At 40.4% G+C, this 25,785-nt stretch overlaps 2 protein-coding genes across 3 annotated transcripts; one reads left to right on the top strand and one right to left on the bottom strand.

The window, feature by feature from the left end:
• Nucleotides 1-434: 434 nt before the first annotated feature.
• On the bottom strand, nucleotides 435-4,611 carry LOC104426687 (endo-1,3;1,4-beta-D-glucanase). Its single transcript, XM_039305378.1, has 7 exons — nucleotides 4,442-4,611; nucleotides 3,915-3,936; nucleotides 2,444-2,570; nucleotides 2,108-2,234; nucleotides 1,922-2,011; nucleotides 1,160-1,260; nucleotides 435-944 (listed from the first exon to the last, which is right to left on the bottom strand). Exons 1-7 carry the CDS (start codon nucleotides 4,590-4,592, stop codon nucleotides 804-806), a joined length of 759 nt encoding a protein of 252 aa, XP_039161312.1. The 5' UTR covers nucleotides 4,593-4,611; the 3' UTR covers nucleotides 435-803.
• Nucleotides 4,612-17,521: 12,910 nt separating this feature from the next.
• LOC120289626 (disease resistance protein TAO1-like) lies at nucleotides 17,522-24,469 on the top strand. 2 transcript variants are annotated; one of them, XM_039304831.1, is made up of 2 exons: nucleotides 17,522-18,271; nucleotides 24,218-24,469. In XM_039304831.1, exons 1-2 carry the CDS (start codon nucleotides 17,686-17,688, stop codon nucleotides 24,268-24,270), a joined length of 639 nt encoding a protein of 212 aa, XP_039160765.1. In that variant the 5' UTR covers nucleotides 17,522-17,685; the 3' UTR covers nucleotides 24,271-24,469. The 2 variants fall into 2 exon arrangements, with proteins under 2 accessions (XP_039160765.1, XP_039160766.1); XM_039304832.1 differs by having other exon boundaries at nucleotides 17,522-18,275; nucleotides 24,222-24,469.
• Nucleotides 24,470-25,785: the final 1,316 nt, after the last annotated feature.

The raw sequence follows: 25,785 nt of genomic DNA, 5'->3' as shown, positions 1-25,785 counted from the left end.
GCAAAAGTACACCCAAGTGCCAAAACTTAAACGGAGGGATACTTAAGTATTAAAAGTTAGGAAAATAACATTTAAATACTAAAATCGAAGCAAAATGAATTACTTAAGTGCCAATCGGCTAAAATACTAACGTAGCAATTTTCCAGCGAGTAAGTGCAAAACGACGTCGTTTTGCACGCCGACATGACTGAACAATGCAAAAACGACGTCGTTTTGATATTGACGTGATAAAAATTATTATAAAAATTAATTAAATTAAATTTAAAACTAAATTTATTTAAAACATTTACCAATATTAAAAAAATTAAAAAAATTTTAAAAAAAAATCGCGTCCTGCCCTATAAATTCTTCAGTGATCAATCTTAACAGTGAATCAATCTAGATCCTTTGAAGCCTCGCACTGTGGTTGGACCAACAAAGGAGTTTTGTGCACGTCAGTAATCTTTGCGTGCTTATCAACATTGTACAAATATTACCACAACCTATAAATTTATATGCTCACAGATACTACATGGTAGGAAAATATACAGGTTTTAGTTTACCCAGGCACTACATGCTATGTACAAGAGAGTGAGCAATGCCCCTTCGCAAACTCAAAGAACTCACAAAGCTCTTCCATCTATCTCAAGACACGAAAGGCCAGGCTCTGTTTATTCTAAGCTAAGTTACATCTGCATAAGGAATACATTCCTAATCAGTGTTCAACTCCATCAGAAGATAGGCCGCCACTGCAAGGAACGGTCGTGCTTTGTCATTCTCTTCCTTGGATATGTAGACACAGTAGAAGGTGACCAAGTTCATCTTCACTTCAAGTGCTTATTGAACCAGTCCAGCATGTCCTTATGGGCTTCTTCAGCGGACTTCACCTCTGCTGCGTCTTCGTCTTTATACCTCACAGTCCAACCATGCTCCACCCCAGCAAAAATCTTGACGCACCCATCGACCTGCAGAAGGTAACAGATCTCGCAGCCTCAGATTCATGTCCGTTTATGACCCATAGAGAGCAATTTCCCAGTTCACGTGAGCGTACTCTTACTGCTTAACTCCATTTCATGAGGGGCACTCAAAGTATACGAGTTCAAGGAAGTGATCTCAAAGCATAAAGTATAGTACTTAGAATGCAAACACGGGCATTAACAGCAGGGATGGAGATGTTTACCTCCGGTTTAGCGGATAAGATTTCCTCAAACTGCTTGAGAAGCTCTGGTGGAGACAATTTGTCGTACTCAGCGCCCAATACAGCTATGGGAGCCTTGACCTCTGAAAATAACAGCGTTAGATCACCACCTACATAACTTCTAAGTGATCATGTGAAATTGCTTATATTCTCTGATATCCATAAGCATCATCATTACAAATTTATCACGTGAGATTGTCCATGACAATGACATGGAGCCTCTAGCTGTACATTCTATCATTGAGTGAAGAAAGCTCCCACTTAATATACACGCAACGAAGTATTGGCTGGTTTTCTTAGTCAATGTAAAGCAAAACATAATGTCAATTTCTCTGCCAAACTTTTGAGACCAAAGTCTGTAACCATATTCACTTACGTAATAAAATCAAGACCTTTTAAAAGATAACTGCTGAAAGTTAGTTATTGTAAAAATGATGGCAGAAAGTTATTTTGCCATCTCAAGATTCTCCGGCTTTTAGGTAAACTACTACCTACTCCTCTAAAAGCTTCAGTTCTTCAGACACAAAACGAGGGCTCTCAACTAGTCAACCGAACAATTACGTCTGTCATTACCATATGCAAATCAATAGGATAAGATCACCCATGTCAGGCAATCTAGTTTGTTTAACAACAATGACATCTTTGTTTCATCCAAGAAAACACCCAAGAGCACAAATGCATGGACTATTTTAGGCTAAATTTGCTGAAAATGTGGATTCTGCTTCTTTGCTTGGCTTTACCCGCCCTTAATATCCTCCACAGTGACTCGTGAAGGGTGTAGCAGAACCGCAGCTTGAATGTAATCAGACTTCCCTAGTTCCACAACCACCTTTGCTGATAATCAAACATCAAAGTTAAGAGTTTTATCCAGAATATTTGGAGGAACACATCAGGATAAAACTTGTGGAACAAGGCAACAAGAAGACTCACCACCCCAGCAAAATCCTGCAGCTCCAATGGCAGATACACCTTCACTTCTCAGTGCAGAAACAACTCTTATGGCATCTTCAAATCCTTTACCTATACAAGAATGGCAAGTAATATGACAAAAATACTTCTGTAGCAGAACTTTCAGGGTTAGCTCTCTTACAGAAGAAAGAATATAAGTAGAATCCATATGTAAATTGAGAAAATTGAAATCCAAGAAAACCACTAATTTATAAGTAGGAAAAACACGCAATGGAAAACATAAATGTCTCATAAGTTTCATTAGGTATAGGAAGACCCTTAAACAGATAGAGACTTGAACTGAAAATTAAAGCGTACAGTTCCATGAGATTGTCTCCACACTGCAATAGGCCTCTCAGGATTATCAGGTACATAGGGATCTCCATAAAAGAAGTCTGGAACCACCACATAGAATCCACAAGAGGCCACCTTGTCTGCAAGCTTCCTTGAAATCACAAGCATACAAGGTTAAGTTTATATAGTATGTAAAGAATCATTGGCATGTTCAGCATTGCTATATGCAGCAAAATAACACTCAATATGTCGTCACTTGCAAAATTTGAAAAGCTAATAAATGCAGATTAAAATGCTGTCTTTGATAAAGAATTCAGTGATGATGCAGATCTATCAATGAGAAAATCCAGAAAACTGCACTTGAGCAATAGGAAGCATCTACAATAAGTATAAGCTAAAAGCTTCACAGCAAGAGGATATTCAAATTATATTGTCAGGACCACTGAACTCAGAAAAGGATCATAACATATCGTGTAAAAGCATCTCAGATGAAGCAATTTCATGAAACACTGGCACCCCCTTTAGATATCATTATCATCTAACGTGCAGAGAAATTACCCAAAGAGTTTGGCACCAACTATCTTTTGTTTTGAAAAAGTTGGAGGATTTCTTCGCTTAAATTGTGTGAGGATTGATTGAACACAAGCCACTAGAAGCCAGCATCTTTTACTTTAAGAACATTCTGAGAAATGCCTTACGTATTTAGAGTTTATGATCAGACCAAATAAGCAAAAACTTGAGGGGAGACAGAGCAGACAACCAGCCAATTCCCTTCAATCATCAGCAAAAACAAATACAAGAGGACTCGAGATGTCAATTGATCAGATTGAAGGAGAAATTAACATAATCCATTCAATGAGGTCACTAACGTTAAATACATAGTTTCTTCATGAAGTTGCTTTGAGTTGCTCATGATAAAACTCATAAGTAGTGATTATTCTGTTTGCTTTGCTCGAGTTCGTCCACTTAGAATCTGTTAGTGTCAATAAATGGGGGCAGTTTCTTGCACAAAAACCTAATTCTGATGAAAACTTTCCATGCGAACCTTTTCTGGAAGGAACTCATCAGTGAAATAAAAGTAAAAGCTGATTTTGAGTCTAAAATTACAACATGTAGTTCATTAGCACAATATCCGTTTAGGTTCACAAATATTTCGTCAACTCAGTCGCCGATAAAGTTGGCCCCAGTCCGACATCTCTGTCAATTTATGACATATCAGGCAACTTGATCGATGAATTCCTACAAGCATTTGTTCCTTGTCAAAGAGAACTACAATAAATCGAAATAATAACATTGCCTGATAATCAAAGACTACAGAAATGAAATCTAACATGAGCAAAGTCGCTTTCGGTAAACGTAGCTAGATAGATATGTTACAACAAGCGCGCATAAGTGCAAAAATGGACAAGACTCAACACTAGCTGACCAATTGGAGTTATGGAGAGGTATTGTTCTCTAATTCCAGCCGGTGGGAGGGGATTGGATGATGGCTTACCTCAGCTTTCGTGCTTCATAACCTGCATAAAAATAAACACAGAACGAGTTATATCAGAATCAAGACAGAGAAATATAAGCTCAAACTCCATTAAAAGTGGAACATGCATGAACTTGACTGGCCAGAGCAGAGAGCATTCACAGAGCAGAGTAAAACAAAAATAATCCTCCTTTTTTCCCGTTTCTCCTCCACTCACCCAGTCATTGCCAACGACTCGAGAAACGTGGGTTTCTGCAACACATGCTTAGCTCAAGAGTTTTCGCAACAAATCAACAAACTTTATGCAGAGGCGTGACAGTATTGAGACCCAAAAGAAGTCCTACATTCTGCTTGAAGCAATCGAGTCCGGAAAAGAAATGCTCTTCTCTCCTTCCCGCTCCCTTCCCCAAACCCCCACCGCCCAAAACAAGAAAAAAAAGCCAGATTTTTATCTAACGATAGAACTGGAACAACCACAAAGGCAAAGGCTGATTCGGAAATCGAGAGAAAATTTGCATAGAGCGAGCAACCATGAAAGGGAATTGTACCGAAAACGTCGGAGACGAGGAGGACGGCGAGCTTGGCATCAGGGGGGCCGGTGATGTAAGCTTTCAAGCCTCCGATCTCTGCCACACATCCGATTCCGACACTCGTGATGCTCAGCGTCGGGGGGTTCTCACAGCACTGAGTCTCTGACATGGCCTTCTCCTTCTCCTTCTTCTTCAATGGAGAGGTGGCGTGGAGCTTCCACGGGATGTGGAATTGGTCGAAATGGGAACTCTGTTGCTTCTGTTCTTGCTGACGGAGAAATCAAGAGCAGAGTCGGTCTAGAGGCTCCTGGGCTTTGTCCACGACCGACATGCTTCCGTTATCATTTCAATCAACGGTCGACGATAAATCGCGAGCAATTTGACGGCTGACAACGTGCCCAACGTGCACGACGAATTTGCCGGGCAAACAAACAAGTGACACGTGCAGAATGGAATAGATAATGAAACTGGGATAATACGTTCCGACAATTTCATTTGTTTGTGCCTGTTTTTTTTTCACTAGCCACTGACAATTTAACCTACGGTCGGTATTTGTTTGTGCCGTTTGAAAATGGACGAGAATGATTAATGTTTAAAGACCATCTTAGCTCATTTGCTCGCTATAATATTAATAGCTATTAAAAAACCAAACTTTTATTAGAAAAAATTCCTAATAAGAGCTGAAAGTACCTTTATTTTTTCAATTAAGGGCATAAAATGAACTCTATTTCCAAAAAAGGGCTTAGAGTGTCATCATTATTTTAAATAAAGATATGAAGTGAATCTTGTTTTAAATAAAAACTTGAAAATGGCAATGTTGTTTCAAAAATGGTTCGACTTTTGGGTTGTTCAAGGGCATTTTTGTCCTTTAACTTTTTATGGTTTTTTCTTTCTTCTTTACTAAGGTTGGCACCCTCACTCGATGCCACAAGTGAGGGACAGCCTCACTTAGGGTCATTGGTTTAAGTTTAGTTGAATAACTAAATAAATAGATAGACTTCGTGACGACATCTTGGGTGAGGCCAGGCCTCCTTCTTGAAGATGTTTTTCATATATTTCTTTTCTCTATGGAACAAGAGCCCAGTATATATTCAAGTCAAGTCTATTTCCTCATTTCTCTGTTAAAATCTTCACCTCCAAGTTTGTTAAACCAATCATGGTTATTGCTTTTATTGATACTGGTGCTAGTTCATCAAGGTTGCCTTGCCAGCGGTTGGCGAGGGACGGCCTTGCTTGGGAGAGGCAACCCTCACTGGCCCTAGGCGAGGGCTTGTAGGCTCTTGTCGGAAAGCAAAAAAAAATTAAAAAAAAAAAATTAAAAAATCAAAATTAAAAAATTAAAAATTAAAAATTAAAATTAAAAAAATTGTATTTGGACGCCCTTGACGGGCTAGAATATTTAGCCGGCCAATGATTGCAGAGTCAAGCCTTTATTTGAAATTACCATGGCCACTTCAAACCTTTATTTGAGACTGACATTGTCATTTCAAGTTCTTATTTGACACAATGTCCACTTTAGGTCTTCATTTGAAAAATAAATGTACTTTTGGCCTTTAGTTGGAATTTTCCATTTTTATTGTATTGCTGAAAATCTTAAATCATCCCATCATAACAGCAATATCCCAAATTCTTTTTTATCATCAAAACCGTGGATTTAAGTTTTGAGGTCTTGGTGGAACGAAAAAGGAAAGTCAAAAGTTTAGGATCTTTTATGGTGGACAAACAATATTGTCGCACTGATACGAGTTAAGTATTTTAGCAACAAAAAAAGTATTTTTATGTTACGACCAGCATAATTTAGGGTTTTTTTTTTAATGATATTTTCCTAGTAATTCTGGCGCAAGTGCAAAAAAAGAAAGAATATGCAACTTGGGCAACAAAATAAAAAATAAAAAAGAGGAAAATAACTTGCCAAGATGGGAGGAAACTTCCATTCAATCGAAAACGATTTTCGTTGATTTATTACAAAGCTCATTCCCTAATGTTTTCAGTGAAACCATGTCTTAAGACAAGGTAATATCGAAACTCGTATATACGCACGCCTGAATTCGGTTCGTACTGAGTAGAGCCCAGTCTAGGCAAATTAGGTAATGCTTGCAGATCCTCGAGAACAAAAGGGAAGTCAAATCCAGATTCTTCACTTAAAGTAACCATGTAAGACTAAACATTCGACCCTAATTCCAATCGAAAATGAAATGTTTTGTATAGATCCACAAGACTTCCTTTCCTTCTCAAGACTCATTTCCATTTCTAAATGGATTTGAGTTTTATATAAAGAGAGAGAGCTGCGTTTCAACTTGTCCCTCTTCAAAGCCAAACTCTCTTTGAGTTTCAAATGTCTTCGGTAATACTTTGATTTGCCACTTATAATGTGAACTTCTTATGAATAAAACCATCTTACTGGAGATGTCGATGTATGCAGCTTGTGTTCAGCGTGAGTATCGGCTGCTGCGATGGATGTCGGCGAAAGCTCACGAAGATAATAGACAAGATGGAAGGTAACCGTACTTTGCTACATGTTTCTTGTATTTGAACCGAACCGGTGCCATGCACCATTCGAATAGACTCGGTCTGCTAGCCGTGTAATTACTTGATGTACCCTTTCATTTTGGCCGTGTTATCTTGATGCTTGTGGATTGAAATGATGAAGAAGCTTTCTTTGAATGAGCAGGAGTGGAGCTTGTGGGCATGAAAATAGACGAGCAGTTGGTGGAGGTTAAAGGAAACGTGGATCCAGAGGTAATCAAGAAAGCAATTCATAAACATCTTCAGAAAAAAGCAGTACTTGTTCAGTGATACAAATGGGGAAGGAAAGATGAAAAGGAATAAGAGTCGACCCAATCGGTATCAGCCATTTATAATTAGTTCCCACGACGGAGTTGGCATGCGTACATGTTCTCATCTTGCAAGCATGATTTCATGTAATAAAATTGCCGATCTTGTTATGGATAAAAGTTTTTGTCCCACCGGTACAAGTTTGATTAACAACGACCTCACCAAAAAGTTGGCGAAATAGTGTTGCATTAAATATAATTTAGAATTTTTGATGGCATTTTCCAGTAAAAAATAGCAGTAACGAATTTATAAGAAACAAAAGTAAAGCAAATGCTACTTGGGCAAGAATATAATAAAAGAAAAGAAAAGGAAAATAACTTCTGTTAGATCGGAGAATACTTCCATCCAATAAATACGTACGGGGCAAAGGTAAGTCTAGGAAAATCTAAGGGCGTTATTACATCGAATCCTTCCTTGAGAACAAAAATGGAAAGTCAAATCCAGACTTGTTGACTTGTTGGATTGCTGAAATCCTATTTAAGTTCCCATGAAAAAACCAAACATTCTACAGCAACTCCAATTGAATGGGTTTTCTAGGATAAATCAAGGAATCAATGAACAACTTTTTATATCCGCAATATTTCCTTTCCTTGTCCACACTTACTATTACTAAATCGAATATTCTCGATCAATTTGATATATATATATATTACTTCATTCTAAATTAACTGCAATTGAGATTTGTCCCTCTTCAAAGCCACCTGCGTTCGAGCTTCACCTTCTTGCCTATGGTCCTTAAGGCTCTGCACCCGTTCCAATGTCTTCGGTAATACTTTCAATCGCTGCTTTTAATGTAAACTTTACGCGAGAAAAATCATCTTATGGTAATTGAACATATTCGATCCAGTCTCTTGTTTTCCATGTGAGAATCAACTGTTGTTGCGGATGCCGAAAAAAGATTTGGAAGAAACTAGACAAGATACAAGGTAATGTATTTTACTACTATCCATATCATGTTTGAATCGAACCCATGTGCCGTTCGAATTGGATGGTAGGTCGAAGTTTCGCCCTCCACCTCATAGTGGAACTGATAATCATAATCTTCATAGAACTTTCATATGCATATATTGAGTCACTTTACCGGGTTAATTCTTTAAACTTGTGCCCTAATTTAGTCGTGTGATACTTATAGCTCTCAATAATTGAGTAATTACTCCATAGTTGCTTTCGTTTTGGGTGTGTTTTCTTAATAATTGAGTAATTGAATGAGCAGGAGTGGAGTACGTGGACATGAACATAGATAAGCAATTGGTGGAGGTCAGGGGAGACGTGGATCCGGGGGTGATCAAGAAAGCAATTGAGCGAAGTGTTCGAAAGAAAGCATTACTTGTTAATGCAAATACAAATGAGGGACGAAGATAAAAAAAAAAGATCGAGTTCCTTAGAAAAGTAATAGCGACGACAGCATAAACTTTTCCCATTGGTGATAGAAATTCTTATTTTTCTTTTAATGCTTTGTGTTGTAAGAAGTACAGGTAAAAGGGCATGCGCTTTATGTGTTAAAAAGCAATATCCCGAAATTTGATCGATTTAGGAAATTGTAAATTTATATTTCTGCGGAAGTAAGAAGGATCAACTTAACGAGAATGATTCAAATCTACATGTTGAAATTGTCAAGAGATTTAATGAACTTTGAATTATAATTTTGTTGTCCTATATTTATCGAAATAATATATGAATTTTTCATGGACTTGGATGATGGAACTTTTATTTTGGTTGAACATCAAAAGTTGAATGGAGGGTCGATCCATCATTGGTTGATCCCGATATCGCCCATGAGTTGGTCTATTTTGTTGCGTGCAACACAAATTTTAATACGCATCCGGTTTATGGTAATTAGAATTTTATAGTGCAGTGATCGTTTCACAAAAAATGCTGAATTGTGAAGTGTTATTTACAGTGGTTCGCACATGATAGTTTGTGTTCAAAAGGCGCCGGTTAGCTCATGCTGGGATGCATTTGAGAGGCACCCTCTAAAGAGGCGCGAGTGGTTGTCTCTTAAGGGAAGATGGAGTAATTCCTCATTATGCAACTAAGAGACAAGAAATGAACGTTCAAAAGAACGTTCCCCCCTCCTCTCCATCTAAATAACACACACAGAGGATCTTATTATTATTTTGAAAAGACAATTGAATACAATAATGCTTTTCTTATGATTGTGTACTTTCCTTGTGATTGTATTCAAACCATCATAAAATCGTAAATTCGTCTATTGTATCCCGGTGATTCAATGCATATTCTTGGGTAATCATTTATATTGTGCGTCAAGAGACTAGTCGTTTCTTTCTCGACTTTTATCAAACATGGGGGAAATAACAAGGCCTCTTTTGAGGCGAGAAATATGTTTTCGATAGCCATAGTCCTTCGCCCTTTGCCCGAACACTTACGACATGACCGGATAAGTCTCCAATGATCTCGAGGAAATTCTGCGCCTCCCCGATTCCCTGCCGTTGTTAGATAGGGTGCCTAGGGAAAAGGTTGCCCACCAAAAGCCACGAGTATGATAACGACAGCTAGGTATTTCAATTCGTGCAACTGAAGAGCAAAGGGCATTGTGATCCGGTCCATACCCTCCCGTTTTACGTGGACCATCGTCGAAAGGACTTCGGAGATCTCATGACACCACTAGAGCATCCCTAGCACAATAGCTACATTTAAAACCATCAGTACCTGAAATATCTTGAAGAGAATTGTCCCAAGAAGAGCTTAACTGATCTCAGTAAACATCTCGAAAGATCCAAAAATCTCTCCTAAGCCAAGCTGCACTTCACAGCAGGCCCAAAAATGCAAGGAAAGCCCCAAAACACTCCGAAACCTCCTCCAAAACCATCCATATAAGACTCCAAATCAATTAAAGCAAATGCATTTCTATTAAACCAGTTAGTAGCACCAATCATGCAGGGTTTGAGCTGCTAACAGCAGCTACGTGCAGCAGGATCAGAACGTAGAATTACCAAATTAGAACTTAAGATCAAGTTACTAGTGGCTTTGAGAAAGGAAATGCCGGAGTAGCCAGGTTTAAAGTCTGCTGGACAACAGCTGAATAACACTGGAGCACATATTGAAGCTTCCGGATTCCAAACAAGGTCCGGTTTGCCTCCACATCTTGGGCAATCGCATGAGGAAAATTACATCGGCAGTTATGGAGCCTTCCAGTGTGAAGGCGAGAAGATGCTACTGTCGGCAAGGGCAGCAACTTGATCCCTAATGGCCTCTTAGTTCACTATAGCAGCTAAAAAATAGAGGCACCCCAACAGAAATCTGAAAGGAGAGGAGAGAGACTCTGATTCACCGGAAGTGAAACTTTATTTTCTTTCTGATGTTTTTATTTCTAGGGGTGTCAATAAGACCTGACCCAATCTGACCTTATCTGACCCTGCTTGATTCGAACGTGAAAAAAAAGTTTATTTTGGGGTCGGTCCTTAATATTGTTTGGGTAACGATTATAAAATAACTAGTGTACGTATTTCAGGTCAGGTTAGGGTTGTAACATTGTTTGACTCCAAACACATTACTTACTTGAGTCTTAACATTATTTAACCCAAACACATTACTTAGGGAAAAGTGTCCGAAAAGTCCTAAATCTATTGTATTTGTGTCAATTTAGTCCTGAACTTTTTGACTTGCTGCCAATTTAGTCATAAACCTTTTAATAATATTAATTTAGTCATAAACCTTTTGAAGTAGAATCAATTTAGTCCTAAACTTTTTGACTTGCTACCAATTCAATTCTTCCAACTAACTTTAGCTAGATTTTACCAATGTAGATGTTGGTCGGCTAACGTGACACCACCGACGTTGATATGAATAATTTGTAATAATATTTTAATAAATCTTCAATTTTTTTATTGCTTTTTCATGTCGTAAACCCTTTCATAAACCAGTCGCAAAGTAGTCACATATACATGTTCACAATACTTTGCATAACGCACTTTCTAAACATTCGTAAACAATCAAAGAATAATAAATACTCGATCTAGCTTTTATGAAATAAAAATGCCATTTCATAATTCATATTATAGATAATCCATAGAATTTTCAGAACATAAGCTTTACAAATTCAAAGAAGATATAGTATCACTCACTTGGATATGCACCAAAACCAAATAACAAGGCTCACTCGAATCAACATACTCACATTTTTATCATATAAGTGAGAAATAACATCAAAACTAAGTAAAATGCTATCTCAATTACGGTTCGGCTAAACTAAGTTTAAACGCTAACAAAATAACTCTCATGTGCCAATAAATCGCTCACCCGAAGCGAGTATGCAAGCCTAAATGCAACATGAAACTTGTTTGCGAAAACTTAAATTTTCGCTCTGACTAAACCGTTGTGCAAAAATGATTCTCTCTCTATTTCCATGTAATTTCATAGATCGATAATGCAAAAATCGGATTAGGTGATTCAAATTTCCCAAAATTTCGAATTTTAGCCCTAAATTCTAGCGGCTTGGTAAGATCCCCATGACCCAAACACGCAAAGCCGTCTTTCCTCTTTTCTTCTTCTTCTTTCCTTCTTTTCCCGAAGTGCTTTCGGTCTCCCTCTTAAGCCTGCTTCGTTGACTTTTAAACCCCCTTTTTCCTTTTTTTTTTTTTCTTAAAGGTAGGTCCCACCTCCTTTGACTAAGTCAACTAGGAAGGCCAATATTACAATATTTAACGAGAAGCCCAGTGGGCGAGCGCCGCGCTTTCGCCGCCATTACCTCGGAAGTTTCCTTCCATGCGCAACGTAACGTGTTCTCGTACAGACGTTGGGGAAGACAATTACGTCGAAATCACCACGACAAATTTCGGTAGTGCCTGTGCGTTTACTCCGAAGTTTCACTCCCACGGGGAACGTAACAGAGCAACGTGAAGGGATTTTAGGCTCTCATTCTTTTGGAAAGTGGTAGATGGTTGGTCAGTCTTACACAATTGGCACCAGAAAGGCCTGCTGAGCCTTTTCCTTCAAGATTCTCTTATTGCTAGTTCGGATCTTTCTCCACAAGCGACGGTTGCTGAATTTCTCTCACCGGCAGGCCAGCATTTCCGATATCTTCTGGAGTGTTGGGATCCTTCTCTTTCGACCCTTGCTCAGGGCCCCGACAAGTTCTCTTGGCGTGAATCGTCCTCTGGGATCTTCTCGGCAGCCTCAGCTTGGGAGGTTCTAAGAACCAAGAAAGACCGAGTTCCCTGGGCCCACTTCATTTGGAACATGTCAATGGCTCCTAAGTTTCAATTTAACCTTTGGTTAATTACCAAGAACCGCCTACCTACTTAGGTTTTTCTTTTATCTTATGGTAGAATTAACTATGAAGTATGTGCCTTTTGTAATGCCACTCCGGACTCGATTGATCATCTCTTTTTCAAGTGCCATGTCCCTGCTCTTGCGTTCTTTTGGGCTGCATGGTGTAATCTTCCTTGGTGAAATAGGACTTGAGCAGAAACCATCCGTTGGGCCCTCAAGTTCCTATCTGGCAAAGATTTTTTCCACTCCATTGCCCGGTTTTCTTTTGGGGCCATGTGCCACTTAATTTGGAAGAAAAGGAATAGCATTATCTTTCGGGGCGAAGCGCTTGAGGTCTCTGCTTTGAAGAAGTACCTTATTAAAGTCGTTAAGGATAAAGTTCTTACCTTCAGCAACGTGCCGGACAACCCTAGGAACAGGCGACTTCAGCGTGGATGGGGCTTCGACCCTTCTATTTTGATGGAATCAACGCTCATCTCACCTAGTTAGGTGGTTTGCTGGGTTGTTTTCTCTGCCTAGTGGCATTTTTTTTTTTTGCTGCCCAGGCTTGTTTCCCTTTCCTTGCTTTTAATTCGGCTCCCTTCCACTCATCCTGCATGTTCGCATTATGAGTGAAAGAGTTTGGCGCCGGATTTTGTGTATGGTGACTTTCTCTATTTAATTATACTTGCCTTTACAAAAGAAAAAAAAATAGAGCAACGTGAAGACGGGGTTACGACGTGTTTCCAGGGCAGGTGGAGCCAAAGATAATTTCGCAGAACTCACCTATAAAAGGTGAAGAGTTACTGTATGGCGTATACAACAAGTAGGGGCGGGATCATTTGTGGTGTGTACTGTTAACTATATGAATCCGAGTAACATTTTACTTGATCAATGATCAGGGTCGAACTTATTTCGTGTGGTTCAAAAATGATGTCGGATGTTTTTGAAGTAATGCAGCAAGATACTACCGCGACACAGAAACAATGAAAGTAGCTGATCTTGCCTTTTTTTACAACGAATTATGTAATCGTACGATTTCATCAATTGATAAGTTTCTCAAAACATTTCATAATTACAATCAAAATGACCGAAAAGGATTTAAGAGTTATGATGAGAAATTTTTAATTTGATCAAAATGAAAAAGTGGCGTAAACCAATCTTGAAAAAGTGAAATAAGAAATTGAATTCATTATCATTTCACCAAAAAGCGTGGGTGAAATGTGTTTCAAAGTACTGATAGATTGATGAGTGGAATGGTCATTTGTTGATTTCAGACGGGAAAGTAAATGGTAAGAAATTTAAAGGTACCAAGATTGGAGTCAACTGTGACTAGCCATTTCAATTGTGGAAAAGTAAAGATTGAAGATAAATTTGCAAAAAATCGATTGGGAGTTTTATAACCGATGATCAGCCGTTATAAGTGATTATTACGACTTTACTACTTAACGGTTACATAACTCCATAATTCGACAGTTATATCACATCGAGGACACTACCTTGACGGTTATCGATAGCATGGTTACATCAACTCTTTCGTTCCAACGCAGCCGTTTTGGTGGTCTTCTGGTCGATCCAAGTGGTCAGTTACAATACGTGGGGCACCGCTTCCTGAGAGCAGTGCGCGCCCATGGATTTCAATTTTCAACGTAGCCCTCTTTATCCACATCATCTAGATTGAAGAAGCCGTTGCCTATCGATTTCAAAGTAGTAGCCGTTGCCCTCGGCGCGCGCCTGTCGATTTCAACGTAGCCGTTGCGCTCCGCGTGGAACGAAATTTCGAGGAAAGGCACCGAAACTGATCGGTCTTCTATAAATACACATGCGAAGAAATGCGCCTCGAATAAACTCACTTCTCTTCGATTGCAAACTATTTCCTGATTTTTTCCCTTTATCTTTTGGGTTCTTCCTCGCACCACACAACGAGAGAAATTTGTCGTTTTTCTGCCTTTTCAATTTCGCCTCCTCTTCTCTTCTTCCTCGTTCACAATGTCGTCTCGAAAGCGAAAGCCAAAGCGAAAGCGAAGGCGATCAGATTTCACAGACGTCGTGTCGACGTCGGGCTCGTCCGGTGCGTCGTCGTCTCAAAAGCGAAAGCAATCAGATTTAGCGGACGACGGCTCGTCCCACATGTCGTCTTCTCAAAAGCAAAAGCGATCGGATTTAGTGGACGATGCGTCGACGTCCGGCTACAAGTACGACGTGTTCTTAAGCTTCCGAGGTCCTGACACTCGCTACACGGTTGTGGATGTCCTCTACGAAATCTTAGTCGACTATCAGCCTTGTCTCTACACCAATCCCAATGGCTAATTCGGCTTTTACTGGATTTAACGTCTTCAGAGACGACGAAGAGCTTCCTGTAGGCGAAAATATTGGACGGGAGCTTGAGCGTGCAATCAACGGCTCGAGGATTTACGTGCCGATCTTCTCGGAAGGCTACGCATCCAGCCCGTGGTGCCTTCAGGAGCTCGCGCGTATGGTGAAGTGTAGGAGAGGATCAGCGGGACACGAAATCGTGCCTGTATTCTTCGGCGCGAGTCCTTCGGACGTCAGGCTCAAGAGGGGTCCGTACGGCGACGACCTGCTCAGGCACAAGGGTTGTTACGGTGAGGAGAGGGTGCGAGACTAAGGGAGGTCGCAGATCTCAAGGGATGGGACGCACGAAACTTAGGGTAAGTAAAAGAAGAAATTTCAATGGCCATTCCACACTTTTTTTAAAACTCTCTCTCTCTCTACCAAACTTATTAACATACATGGATTGCAATCGGTAATATGCTTAGAAGGGCTAATTATGATTGGCAATTTAAGGTTCCATAGCATGGTCGATTTTAATGATATCCAGAGGTCTGGTAAAGACATTTGCTATGCTAGAAATGAAATTTGAGCTAGTCTCAGACTGTTGCTGTTTTGTGCTATATCTGAAATTCAAAAAGCAGGAGTGTATCGTGCCAACACGGTCTGTTTTGCTAAATATCAACCGGACAAATTCACTAGGGAGAGAGAGATGCTGTTAGGGATGCTCAGATTCCTAGCTATGCTCTTATATATTATATATTATATATAATACGTGTATGATGAGGAGTATGGTAGGTTTTAGGTAATCGGGCTTGGAATTTTTTGGATGTATGAGGTGAGGGTCCCCAATGTGAGGGTGTATAATTTTGTTAATGGATATATTGGAGTATATGATGTTTTCTATATTATTTTTTGTTAGCAAAGTGAGTGAATCTTGCTGATTTTGTCTCCACTAAAATTTGCTCATAATAAGCAATGGTTTTATTTGTATTGTGTAGTTTAAAAAACCAATTTTTTGGAAGAATATTTTTTGCAAATTTGATTGGATCTTCGTCGAAGAATCCATATTCTATTCCAAAAAATCTTGACCACCTCATTTGAAAGATGCAAAAACTAAATCACTAAGTCATCCACTAGAGTGGTAATCCGTACTCCAAGGAGTATTAATGTTTGTATTACAAGAAATGGTTAACCAACTATCATGGAAGTTGGTAACTCTGTATAAACTATGCTAAATGTATTTGAAAACAAACTTACTTTGTAACTAGGGACACAAGGTAAGAAAGCTTGAGGCTTGAAGGGATAAGGGTTTACAAGAGGGAGTGAGGAAGAAGAAGAGAGAATGATATCAGATCTAAAAATTCGAGTCCTCTTCTTTTGTGTCAAAATGGTCTATTTATAGGAAGTGCTACAGTGAAAGTGTTACAGTGCTAGAACAGTGTAAAAATGAACAGTACTGAGTGAATAGTATAAAGTGAATAGTGAACAATGTATGTCTATTTTGTTACAATGTATAGCCTTTTCACCGCTACAACAGGATATCACATGCTGATCACATGCCAATACTGTTGTAGTGGCAGAAAGCCTACACACTGTAGCAAGATATGCATACATTGTTCACTATTCACTTTACACACTATTTACTCAGTACTGTTCACTTTACAATGTTCAGCACTGTAGCACTTTCACTGTAGCTTTCGACACAGAAGAAGGGGACTCGAATTTTCAGATCTGATCTCATTCTCCCTTCTTCTTCCTCACTCCCTCTTGTAAACCCCCATACCTTCAAGCCTCCAGCTTTCTTACCTTGTACCCCTGATTACAAAGTAAGTTTGTTTTCAAATACATCTAGTATAGTTTATACATGGTTACCGACTTACATGATAGTTGGTTAACCATTTCTTGTAACACAAACATCAATACTCCCCGGAGTATGGATTACCGCCCTAGTGGATGATAGTGGATGATTTGATGCTTTAGTTTTTGCATTCAATACATGTAATTTTTAGTTTATATAATACAAGTTCATACCACCTTCATGGTTAGTTTTTGTTTATGCATACTCTTACTTTGGCTCTTTATATTATCTTTAATTCACAAGATTTTATTTAGTCTTTACATGTTTAGAATTATATACTTTTTCTTAATCTTAGTCTTAACCATACAGTTATTTTCTGATATTATACATACATTCTCAGACATAGAACCTATTAATTTCCTACTTCTCACATCTGGAACGGTTATATATTTGAGAATTAGATACAATCAAAGCAAAAACAATCCAAACAACAACAAATGTAGATGTTTAGATTAATCTCCTATACTTCCTTGTTCTCTCATATAGTACTTCGATCCTAACTCCTTTATTGTGTCAGAGCTTGGTGGGATCTCTTTGGTCCTTTAGATGTAATACTACACCCTACAGTCAAATAAGGATACCAAATACTTCGTGAATACTTTGTACCAACACTACATGATACATGATACAAGGTTCCAATGCCTTATGCACTTTTTCATAATATTCAAAATCTCATGGGTTACTGCATGGGAATTTGAATACAATACATCTACCAAACCTGATGTACCTTTACTTGTCCCAAAATACAATAGTGGGATGGATTCAAATACCATGAACAAGGGTCCAATCGAAGTACTATATGAGAGAACAAGGAAGTATAAGATATTAACAAACTAAGAAGGAAGTATATATATATATATATATATATATATATATATATATATATATATATATATATATATATATATGATTGCTCCTCTTTTCTTCAAATACCTTTATTATGCATGGCAGCCTAGGTAAACTTATTAATAATCTTGTTCGAGAGCTTTCTATTAAGCTGAAGAGGAGACAAATGGTTCTTCCTAATCATTTAGTCGGAATTGAGGATTGAGTTAGAGACGTGATGCCGTTGTTGGACTGTGGCTCCCTGGACGTACGATTTCTTGTTGTGCACGGGATGGGAGGCATTGGGAAAACAACTCTTGCCAAGGCGGTTTTCAACGAGATATCTTCTCTGTTTGATGGTTGCAGCTTACCAAAAAAAAAGAAAATCAACTCATCGACAGAATTCTCTCGCCATTCTGACTCGAAATATTTGTTAAGTTTAGAGCTATGTAAATCATGGCTGGTGGAAATTCCACTCAATCGGTTTGGACAATTGGAGAATCTGGGGGAACTCACTGTGTTGAACTGCATATTTCTCGTGCAGTTGTCCTGTCTGTCGGGCTTGAAGCAGCTCAGAGAGTTGCACTTGTTGAACTGCCTGAAGCTAGTTGAGATCCAAGGTCTCGTCGAACTAGAAACGCTGGAAAGTATAAGGATTGGCAGGTGCAGTTCTCTAGTAAGGTTGCCTAATCTTTTGAACTTGAACAAGCCGAGGACTATCAAATTTAGATCCTGCGGATCATTAGTGAGGTGGCCTTGTGTATCTCGGGTAGCTTTTGAAGTTTGTCATCTAGTAATTGACAGATGCAATAAGCTATCCAACCACAACTGTTGTAAATCGGCGTCGCAGCGGAAGCGGATCGTCAGTTTGCAATTATGTCGGGAGCTATAGGAATCGATCAAAATAAAACAAGGAACAATAAAGGACAATGGCACCAGAAATTTACGTGGTTCGGTCCGAATGTCGGAACCTACGTCCACGGGGAGAGCCAGCAAATCAATCCACTATGAATCGGAGAATTACAGGATTACAATCACACATGCACTCGAGTGTTTCCCAGTCCTACTTTATACCCGATACCCACAGTGTTTAATAACTCAACTCACTCACTGGACTCGACTTCTGCACAAACCTCTCGAAGCTCAAGCCTCTCACTCTCTCTCGGGCTCTTTTCTTTTTGCTCTCTGCGAAGCTCTTTTCTTTCGCTTCTTGCCTCGTCCTCCGAAGCTCTCGCTCCTTTTATCGGTGGCATGAAGAAAACAAATCAATATTGTACTCCAGAATTGTCAGAATGGCGCCGATCTGCAAAGCATGCGCCTCCAAGCAATTAATGAGATGTGTGCGCGTGTGACCATGCGAAGGAGAATAGCTTCTGCCATCTCTCTTTCTTTATTCTGCCATCCCTCTTTCTTTATCAATAAAAAACAAAAGAAGCCCACAAAAGAGAAACCGTGAGAGAGGGAATTCGGCGCCTACAAGTGCCGACCAACTTTATTCTTCTACAAGCATGCATGCACATGGCCATGTGCATGCATTTAATGATGTAGAAGAATTGGACGATCACCCCTTCAGATTTCATGCTGACAAATGAGAAGAATCCCATGGATTGAAGAATTTATTTCCAACGCGAAGCGCAGATCATGGGCGGGATTTCTTCGGCTCCTATCCTGCGCCATTTTTCATCAAATGCTCCGCGCACGTTCTTTCTTGTTTCAGCATGTAAATGTTTTGTACGGATCGGGTATCGTACACGAACACAAGCTCGAGACATAATTTAACAATTCTCCACCTCGACGTTTGAGGCCAAGTTATAGTGATTATTTTCCATGCTCGGCTCTCCCAACGCTCCGATGGGCGCTCATACTCTACAGACGCCAATCGAGCTCATATAGAGCTCGAGCTTTGCTGAAGGAACATGCTTCGTCATCATATCTGCTGGGTTCTCCGCCGTTGCTATTTTCTTCACAACAATTTTACCCTTCGCTATGACATCTCGGATGAAAATGGTACCTGATGTCGATATGTTTTGTTCGCTCATGATATGTTGGATTATAAGCCAAATATATTGCACCTTGATTGTCACAGTGTATGGTGACACTTTTATGCTCCTGTCCAAGGTCCGAGAGCAAACCCCTTAGCCATATCGACTCCTTTGCAACAAAGGTTAGTGCCATGTACTCTGCCTCAGTTGAAGACAATGCAACATCATCTTGTAAAGACGCTTTCCAACTTATTGCACCGCCTGCTAGCGTAAACACGTACCCTGCTAGCGATCTGCGATCATCCAAGTTACCGGCATGATCTGAATCCACGTACCCTGTGGTCTCATTGTCATTGAAGTTCCTCCGATACATAATGCCGACGTCTGCTGTCCCATTTAGATATCTGAGGATCCATTTCACGGCTTCTCAATGAGTCTTACCTGGGTGCTTCATGTAACGGCTGACAACACTTACAGCCTATGAAATGTCAGGTCTAGCACATACCATGGCATACATAATACTACCCACTGCACTAGAATAAGGAACACAGGACATATGTTCCTCCTCCTCCTCAGTTTGTGGTGATAACTTGTCAAAAAGTTTAAAATGTGCGGCTAAAGGGGTACTTACAAATTTTGCTGACTGCATATTGAAACGTGCCACGGTCTTCTCAATGTATTTCTTTTGAGACAAATGCAACGTTCACAGCTTTGTCACGCAAAATTTCCATATCAAATATTTTCTTAGCAGCACCTAATTCTTTCATTTCAAACTCAGCACTCAACTGCCGCTTCAACACATCAATATCAGACATATGTTTAGCTACTATTAACATATCATCAACATATAATAGCAAATAAATCAAAGACCCATCCTCCAATCTCCTAAAATAAACACAACTATCAAATTGACTTTTCGAATAATCTTGACTAGTCATGAAAGCATCAAAACGCTTATACAAGGATTTCTTCAATAAGCAAACATGGTCTTCCTTACCTGGAATAGCAAATCCCTTAGGCTGCTTCATGTAAATTTGTTCCTCCAATTCACCATGAAGAAATGCGGTTTTCACATCTAGCTGTTCCAGCTCAAGATCATGTGCAGTAATTAAGGCAAGCAATACACGAATAGAGGTATGCCTTACCACAGGAGAGAACACTTCATTGTAGTCGATGCCCTCTCGTTGAGTATACCCCCTTGCAACAAATCTCGCCTTAAACCTAGCTGCCTCTACACCAGGAATGCCTTCTTTCCGTTTGTAGACCCATTTGCATCCGACAATTTTCTGACTTTTGGGTACTTTGACCAACTCCATGTCTGATTCCGATAGAGTGATTCTATTTCTTCACTCATAGCCTCTAGCCACCGTGATGACTCGGCACTAGCCATCGCCTCGGGACTGGGTGAAGGCTCATCCATCTCCACCTCATCACCTACAGTTAATGCATAGACAATATCAGAATAACCATAACGTACCGGTGGTTTAATTTGCTTTCTTTGTCTGCTCGTGACTATGTTGTGTTGTGGCTCTACTGGTTGTTCAGTATCACCGTCTTCAGGAATTGTGGCCTCATCAGCAATCTCTTCCTCTATTACCTCTGAGGTCTTTGGAGATTCAACTTGAATCTCCACCTCACTTTTGACACCATGATCCGTTTGCTCTGCTGTTGAGTCTCAAGACTCCTCTTTTGAAGCATTGCGGTCTCATCGAAGATCACGTCTCTGCTGATTAGAAAATCGAGTGATCTGGGATCAGTGCACCACAGCCGGTAGCCTTCACCCCTTGTGCATAACCCAGAAATATGCACTTATTCGCCCTCGGCTCAAGCTTACCATCTCTCGCATGAGCATACGCAGGACATCCGAATATTCGTAATCCGGAGTAATCAACAGGTTTCCCCGACCACACTTTCTTAGGAGTCTTCCACTCGATAGCAGGAGATGGAGATCTATTAACCGAGTAACACACCATATTTATTGCTTCGGCCCAAAATTCCTTGCCCAATCCTGCATGCGAAAGCATGCACCGAGCTCGCTCGAGTAGAGTTCTGTTCTTCCGTTTTGCTACGCCATTCTGCTGTGGTGTCCCGAACCGTGCGGTGTCTCACAATCCCTTCCTTTTGGCAGAACTCGGTAAAGTCCTTACCACAGAACTCCATGCCATTATCAGTTCTCAGGCACTTGATTTGTTTACTTGACTGCTTCTCAATCAATGCCTTAAAATTCTTGAACCGATCAAATACCTTGGATTTGTGCTTTAGGAAGTACACCCATACCTTCCTTGAGTAATCGTCGATGAATGTTAGCATATATCTGGCACCTCCTTTCGATGGAACTGGAGACGGTCCCCAAACATCTGAATGAATGTATTCGACTGGTTGCTTGGTCGAATGTAGAGCTGTACCAAATTTAACACGACGCTGCTTTCCGAAGATGCAGTGCTCACACAGGTCTAGCTTTCCTGTCTTCTGACCTTTTAGCAACCCCTTTTCACTCAGCATCGTCATACCTGTCTCACTCATATGTCCCAATCGCATATGCCATAACTGAGTCAAATTTGAGTCTAACTCACCTGATGAAATTGCAGCAACTCCAGTCACGGTTTCTCCCAGTAAATGATAGAGAGAATTCGCCTTCTTCCCTTTCATTATTGTCAGGGCACTTCGAGAGATTTTCAGCACTCCACCTTCAGCTATGTATTTGCACCCAAGGTCATCGAGTGTTCCCAAAGAAATAAGGCTCTTCTTGAGCTTCGGTACGTGCCTTGCGTCTGTCAACGTCCGTTCTATGCCATCATGCATTCGGATCTGAACTGTTCCTATCCCTCCAACCTCGCAGCTGCATTATTCCCCAAAGAACTCTACCACCATCTGCAGTGGTAGGTAGTGAACCGATTCTTGTGAGGAGTCATATGATAGGAACATCCAGAATCTAGCACCCATTCGTCTTCTGACGAATTCGTAGATACACATAGGATAGCTTCGGCATCACTGGTACTCTCCTCGGCAACATTCGCCACACTACTTGTGGCATTTTGCCAAACGCCTTTATTTCTTAGCTTTGGACAATTTCTCCTTATGTGCCCCTCCTCGTGACATTCGAAGCACTTCACGCGACCTTTTGATTTTCTATGTCGCGACTTCGACCTGCTTTTTGCTTTGGCTTCGTTCTTTGGCCTCCGATGTTGGTCTCTACCTCGAATCACCAGTCCACACGCTGCATCTTGCGTTAGACTGTCATCACGCAATTTTCTTTACCACTTCTTTGAAAACAGGGCAGATTTTACCTCTTCTGAGGTAATCATAGTACGCCCGTAACAAGGAGTCGGTAAAGTGCTCCCACGACTCCGATAGAGACGCCAACAACATCATGCCTTGTTCTTCATCATCTAAAATCTTGCCAACATTCTTCAAGTCCATCATGAGTTTATTAAACTCATCTAGGTGGGATCTAATGGACGTACCTTCAGTGTATCGGAACTGGAACATTCTCTTTAGCATATATAAGCGATTGTTCAAACCCTTCTTTACATAGACGGCTTGAAGTTTAGCCCATATCGCTGCGGCATCCTCCTCCTCGGCCACCTCTATTAGCACTTCATCCGATAAGTTCAACAGGATGATACTCATGGCCTTCTCCATTAGCTCGTCCTTTTTGGCATCTCGCATTGTTTCGGGCAACTGAGCCTTGCCCTCCAATGCCTTGGCTAATCCTTGAGTTGTTAATAGCGCCTTCATCTTGACGCTCCACAACCCGAAGTTGTTCCTCCCGTTAAATTTCTTAATTTCTACTTTTGCTCCAGACATAATTGCAAAGTCTTAGCTCTGATACCAATTGTTGTAAATTGGCGTCACAGCGGAAACGGATCGTCAGTTTGCAATTATGTCAGGAGCTATAGGAATCGATCAAAATAAAACGAGGAACAATAAAAGGACAATGATGCCAGAAATTTACGTGGTTCGGTCCGAATGTCGGAACCTACGTCCACGGGGAGAGCCAGCAAATCAATCCACTATGAATCGAAGAATTACAGGATTACAATCACACATGCACTCGAGTGTTTCTCAGTCTTACTTTATACCCGATACCCACAGTGTTTAATAACTCAACTCACTCACTGGACTCGACTTCTACACAAACCTCTCGAAGCTCAAGCCTCTCACTCTCTCTCAGGCTCTTTTCTTTTTGCTCTCTGCGAAGCTCTTTTCTTTCGCTTCTTGCCTCGTCCTCCGAAGCTCTCGCTCCTTTTATCGGTGGCATGAAGAAAACAAATCAATATTGTACTCCAGAATTGTCAGAATGGCGCCGATCTGCAAAGCATGCGCCTCCAAGCAATTAATGAGATGTGTGCGCGTGTGACCATGCGAAGGAGAATAGCTTCTGCCATCTCTCTTTCTTTATTCTGCCATCCCTCTTTCTTTATCAATAAAAAACAAAAGAAGCCCACAAAAGAGAAACCGTGAGAGAGGGAATTCGGCGCCCACAAGTGCTGACCAACTTTATTCTTCTACAAGCATGCATGCACATGGCCATGTGCATGCATTTAATGATGTAGAAGAATTGGACGATCACCCTTCAGATTTCATGCTGACAAATGAGAAGAATCCCATGGATTGAAGAATTTATTTCCAACGCGAAGCGCAGATCATGGGCGGGATTTCTTCGGCTCCTATCATGCGCCATTTTTCATCAAATGCTCCGCGCACGTTCTTTCTTGTTTCAGCATGTAAATGTTTTGTACGAATCAGGTATTGTACACGGACACAAACTCGAGACATAATTTAATAACAACGGCCCTTGCTGGCTTTACAAGGACAAAAGGGAATGTCCAAACCCCTGATCGCTTCTATGAGCCGGAGGACGGAGAACACTTGCCTTGTCCTGTTTGCATACAGTATCCAACCACAACGGCTCTTTCCTTTGATTTCCCAGATTGTGCTCTTCTTTCCTCTCAACATTTCCGCTTAGCATAGCATACTCTGGATTAACAGAGGAAGCTCACGTGTGTAAAAGACATTGCATATGCATAAGCAGTCTGGGAGTCTTCACCTTGCTCTGAATTAACACAGGAAGCTCGTTCGATAACTTAATTCGGTTTCTTCTTGTACATACTATTGACTTAATTAACTTTTATAAGCTTTTCAAAAGGAATTATTATGTGACCTCTAATGCCTTCTCAATTAGGATTGTTCCTTTTTCTCCAAGAAGTAAAGAGCACTTCATATTACTGGTTGTCCCGCATTGCCACAACCAAGTCTAGCAGTGTTACAGTACACTTCTCATTTTATGAGCAAATTGAGTCTTAACCGGCATTCACGTTCTTGACCTAGTTATAGCTTTATAAGTGGAAGGGACAATTTTAACATGGCAGCTCTGATGGTTGGATTCGGTGACTAAATCGGCATAACTACTGTCTATCTATTTTGAAGTGGACGATGGTTGCAAAACTGCGAGCGGCTACCATGGGGGTTACAATACCGAGATCAATCAGAATTTTCAATAACGGGTTTTACTAAAACAAGCGCTATGGAGGACCAGCGGATGGCATTTCTTTGAGTAAAGCCTGCTAATAAATTTTTCTTTTTGTTCAGAATAGAGCCTCCAATTTATAATATTTCTTTTCCCTTTTTCTTTTAAATAATTAACTCACTCTTTTTTTTTTTTAAATCCAGAATTTCTTTAATTCCTCCCATGGTAATTATTTTCCCCTGCTTTCTGAACCCAAAGTAAATTACTTAACCCCTATCCTTCTCTCTCGCTCTGATTCGAGGAATCGATTGAAGGTTGATGGAGGCAAATGCGGTTCTGCTGCTTTACATGTGCGCGTCGCGGCGTCGCCTAACCGTCTCTTCCCTAGTCCTCGAGCTTCCCCATTTTGCGATTCAGCTCCAAGCGCACCTCCTCCTCCGTAGGTGTGTTCTCTCTCGTCCTTCCCTCGAATATCCCCAACTTCAAGGTTCAGTACTCATGAAACTCTCTCATTTCTGAAAGTTCTTCTCGGTTCTGAATTTTGATGGGCAGTTTTGAGGAAGTGCTTGACAAGCAAAGACGAGACTCTAATTGATGGGCTTCCCAAGGAGAACTATGACAATGTGCGCGTTGCCATCTTGTCTCTGAATCCCTCCTTGGTAGATTGTCCTGGAGTTTTCACTGTTGTCGTGCGTCTGTCGCCTACTTGAAGTCTGGCATGAGCAGATTTTTAGCAGATTATGTATCCACAAAGTGACGATTGGGAAACTGCTGACCTAATTTCGAATCTTGTTGCATAGATAATTGAGGATTATCTGTTAAAAGGCTAGCTAACTTGTATTGTGCTTGACATTTGGAATCTTGGCCTTGTAATCATTTTGATATG

Source organism: Eucalyptus grandis, chromosome 11, assembly GCF_016545825.1.
Source record: "Eucalyptus grandis isolate ANBG69807.140 chromosome 11, ASM1654582v1, whole genome shotgun sequence".
Taxonomy (NCBI): Eukaryota; Viridiplantae; Streptophyta; class Magnoliopsida; order Myrtales; family Myrtaceae; genus Eucalyptus; species Eucalyptus grandis.
This window is presented reverse-complemented; position numbering and strand designations above follow the sequence as displayed.

What these genes read in the sequence shown, in the direction of transcription:
- LOC104426687 (XM_039305378.1), bottom strand. Translation starts at nt 4,592, where the DNA reads ATGTCAGAGACTCAGTGCTGTGAGAACCCCCCGACGCTGAGCATCACG. An exon ending in TATGAAGCACGAAAGCTGAG is followed by an intron (nt 2,571 to 3,914) that starts GTAAGCCATCAT and finishes TGTGATTTCAAG; the next exon opens with GAAGCTTGCAGACAAGGTGG. An exon ending in CACTGTGGAGGATATTAAGG is followed by an intron (nt 1,261 to 1,921) that starts GCGGGTAAAGCC and finishes TGTTATTTTCAG; the next exon opens with AGGTCAAGGCTCCCATAGCT.
- LOC120289626 (XM_039304831.1), top strand. Translation starts at nt 17,686, where the DNA reads ATGCCGTTGTTGGACTGTGGCTCCCTGGACGTACGATTTCTTGTTGTG. An exon ending in ATGCAATAAGCTATCCAACC is followed by an intron (nt 18,272 to 24,217) that starts ACAACTGTTGTA and finishes CATAATTTAATA; the next exon opens with ACAACGGCCCTTGCTGGCTT.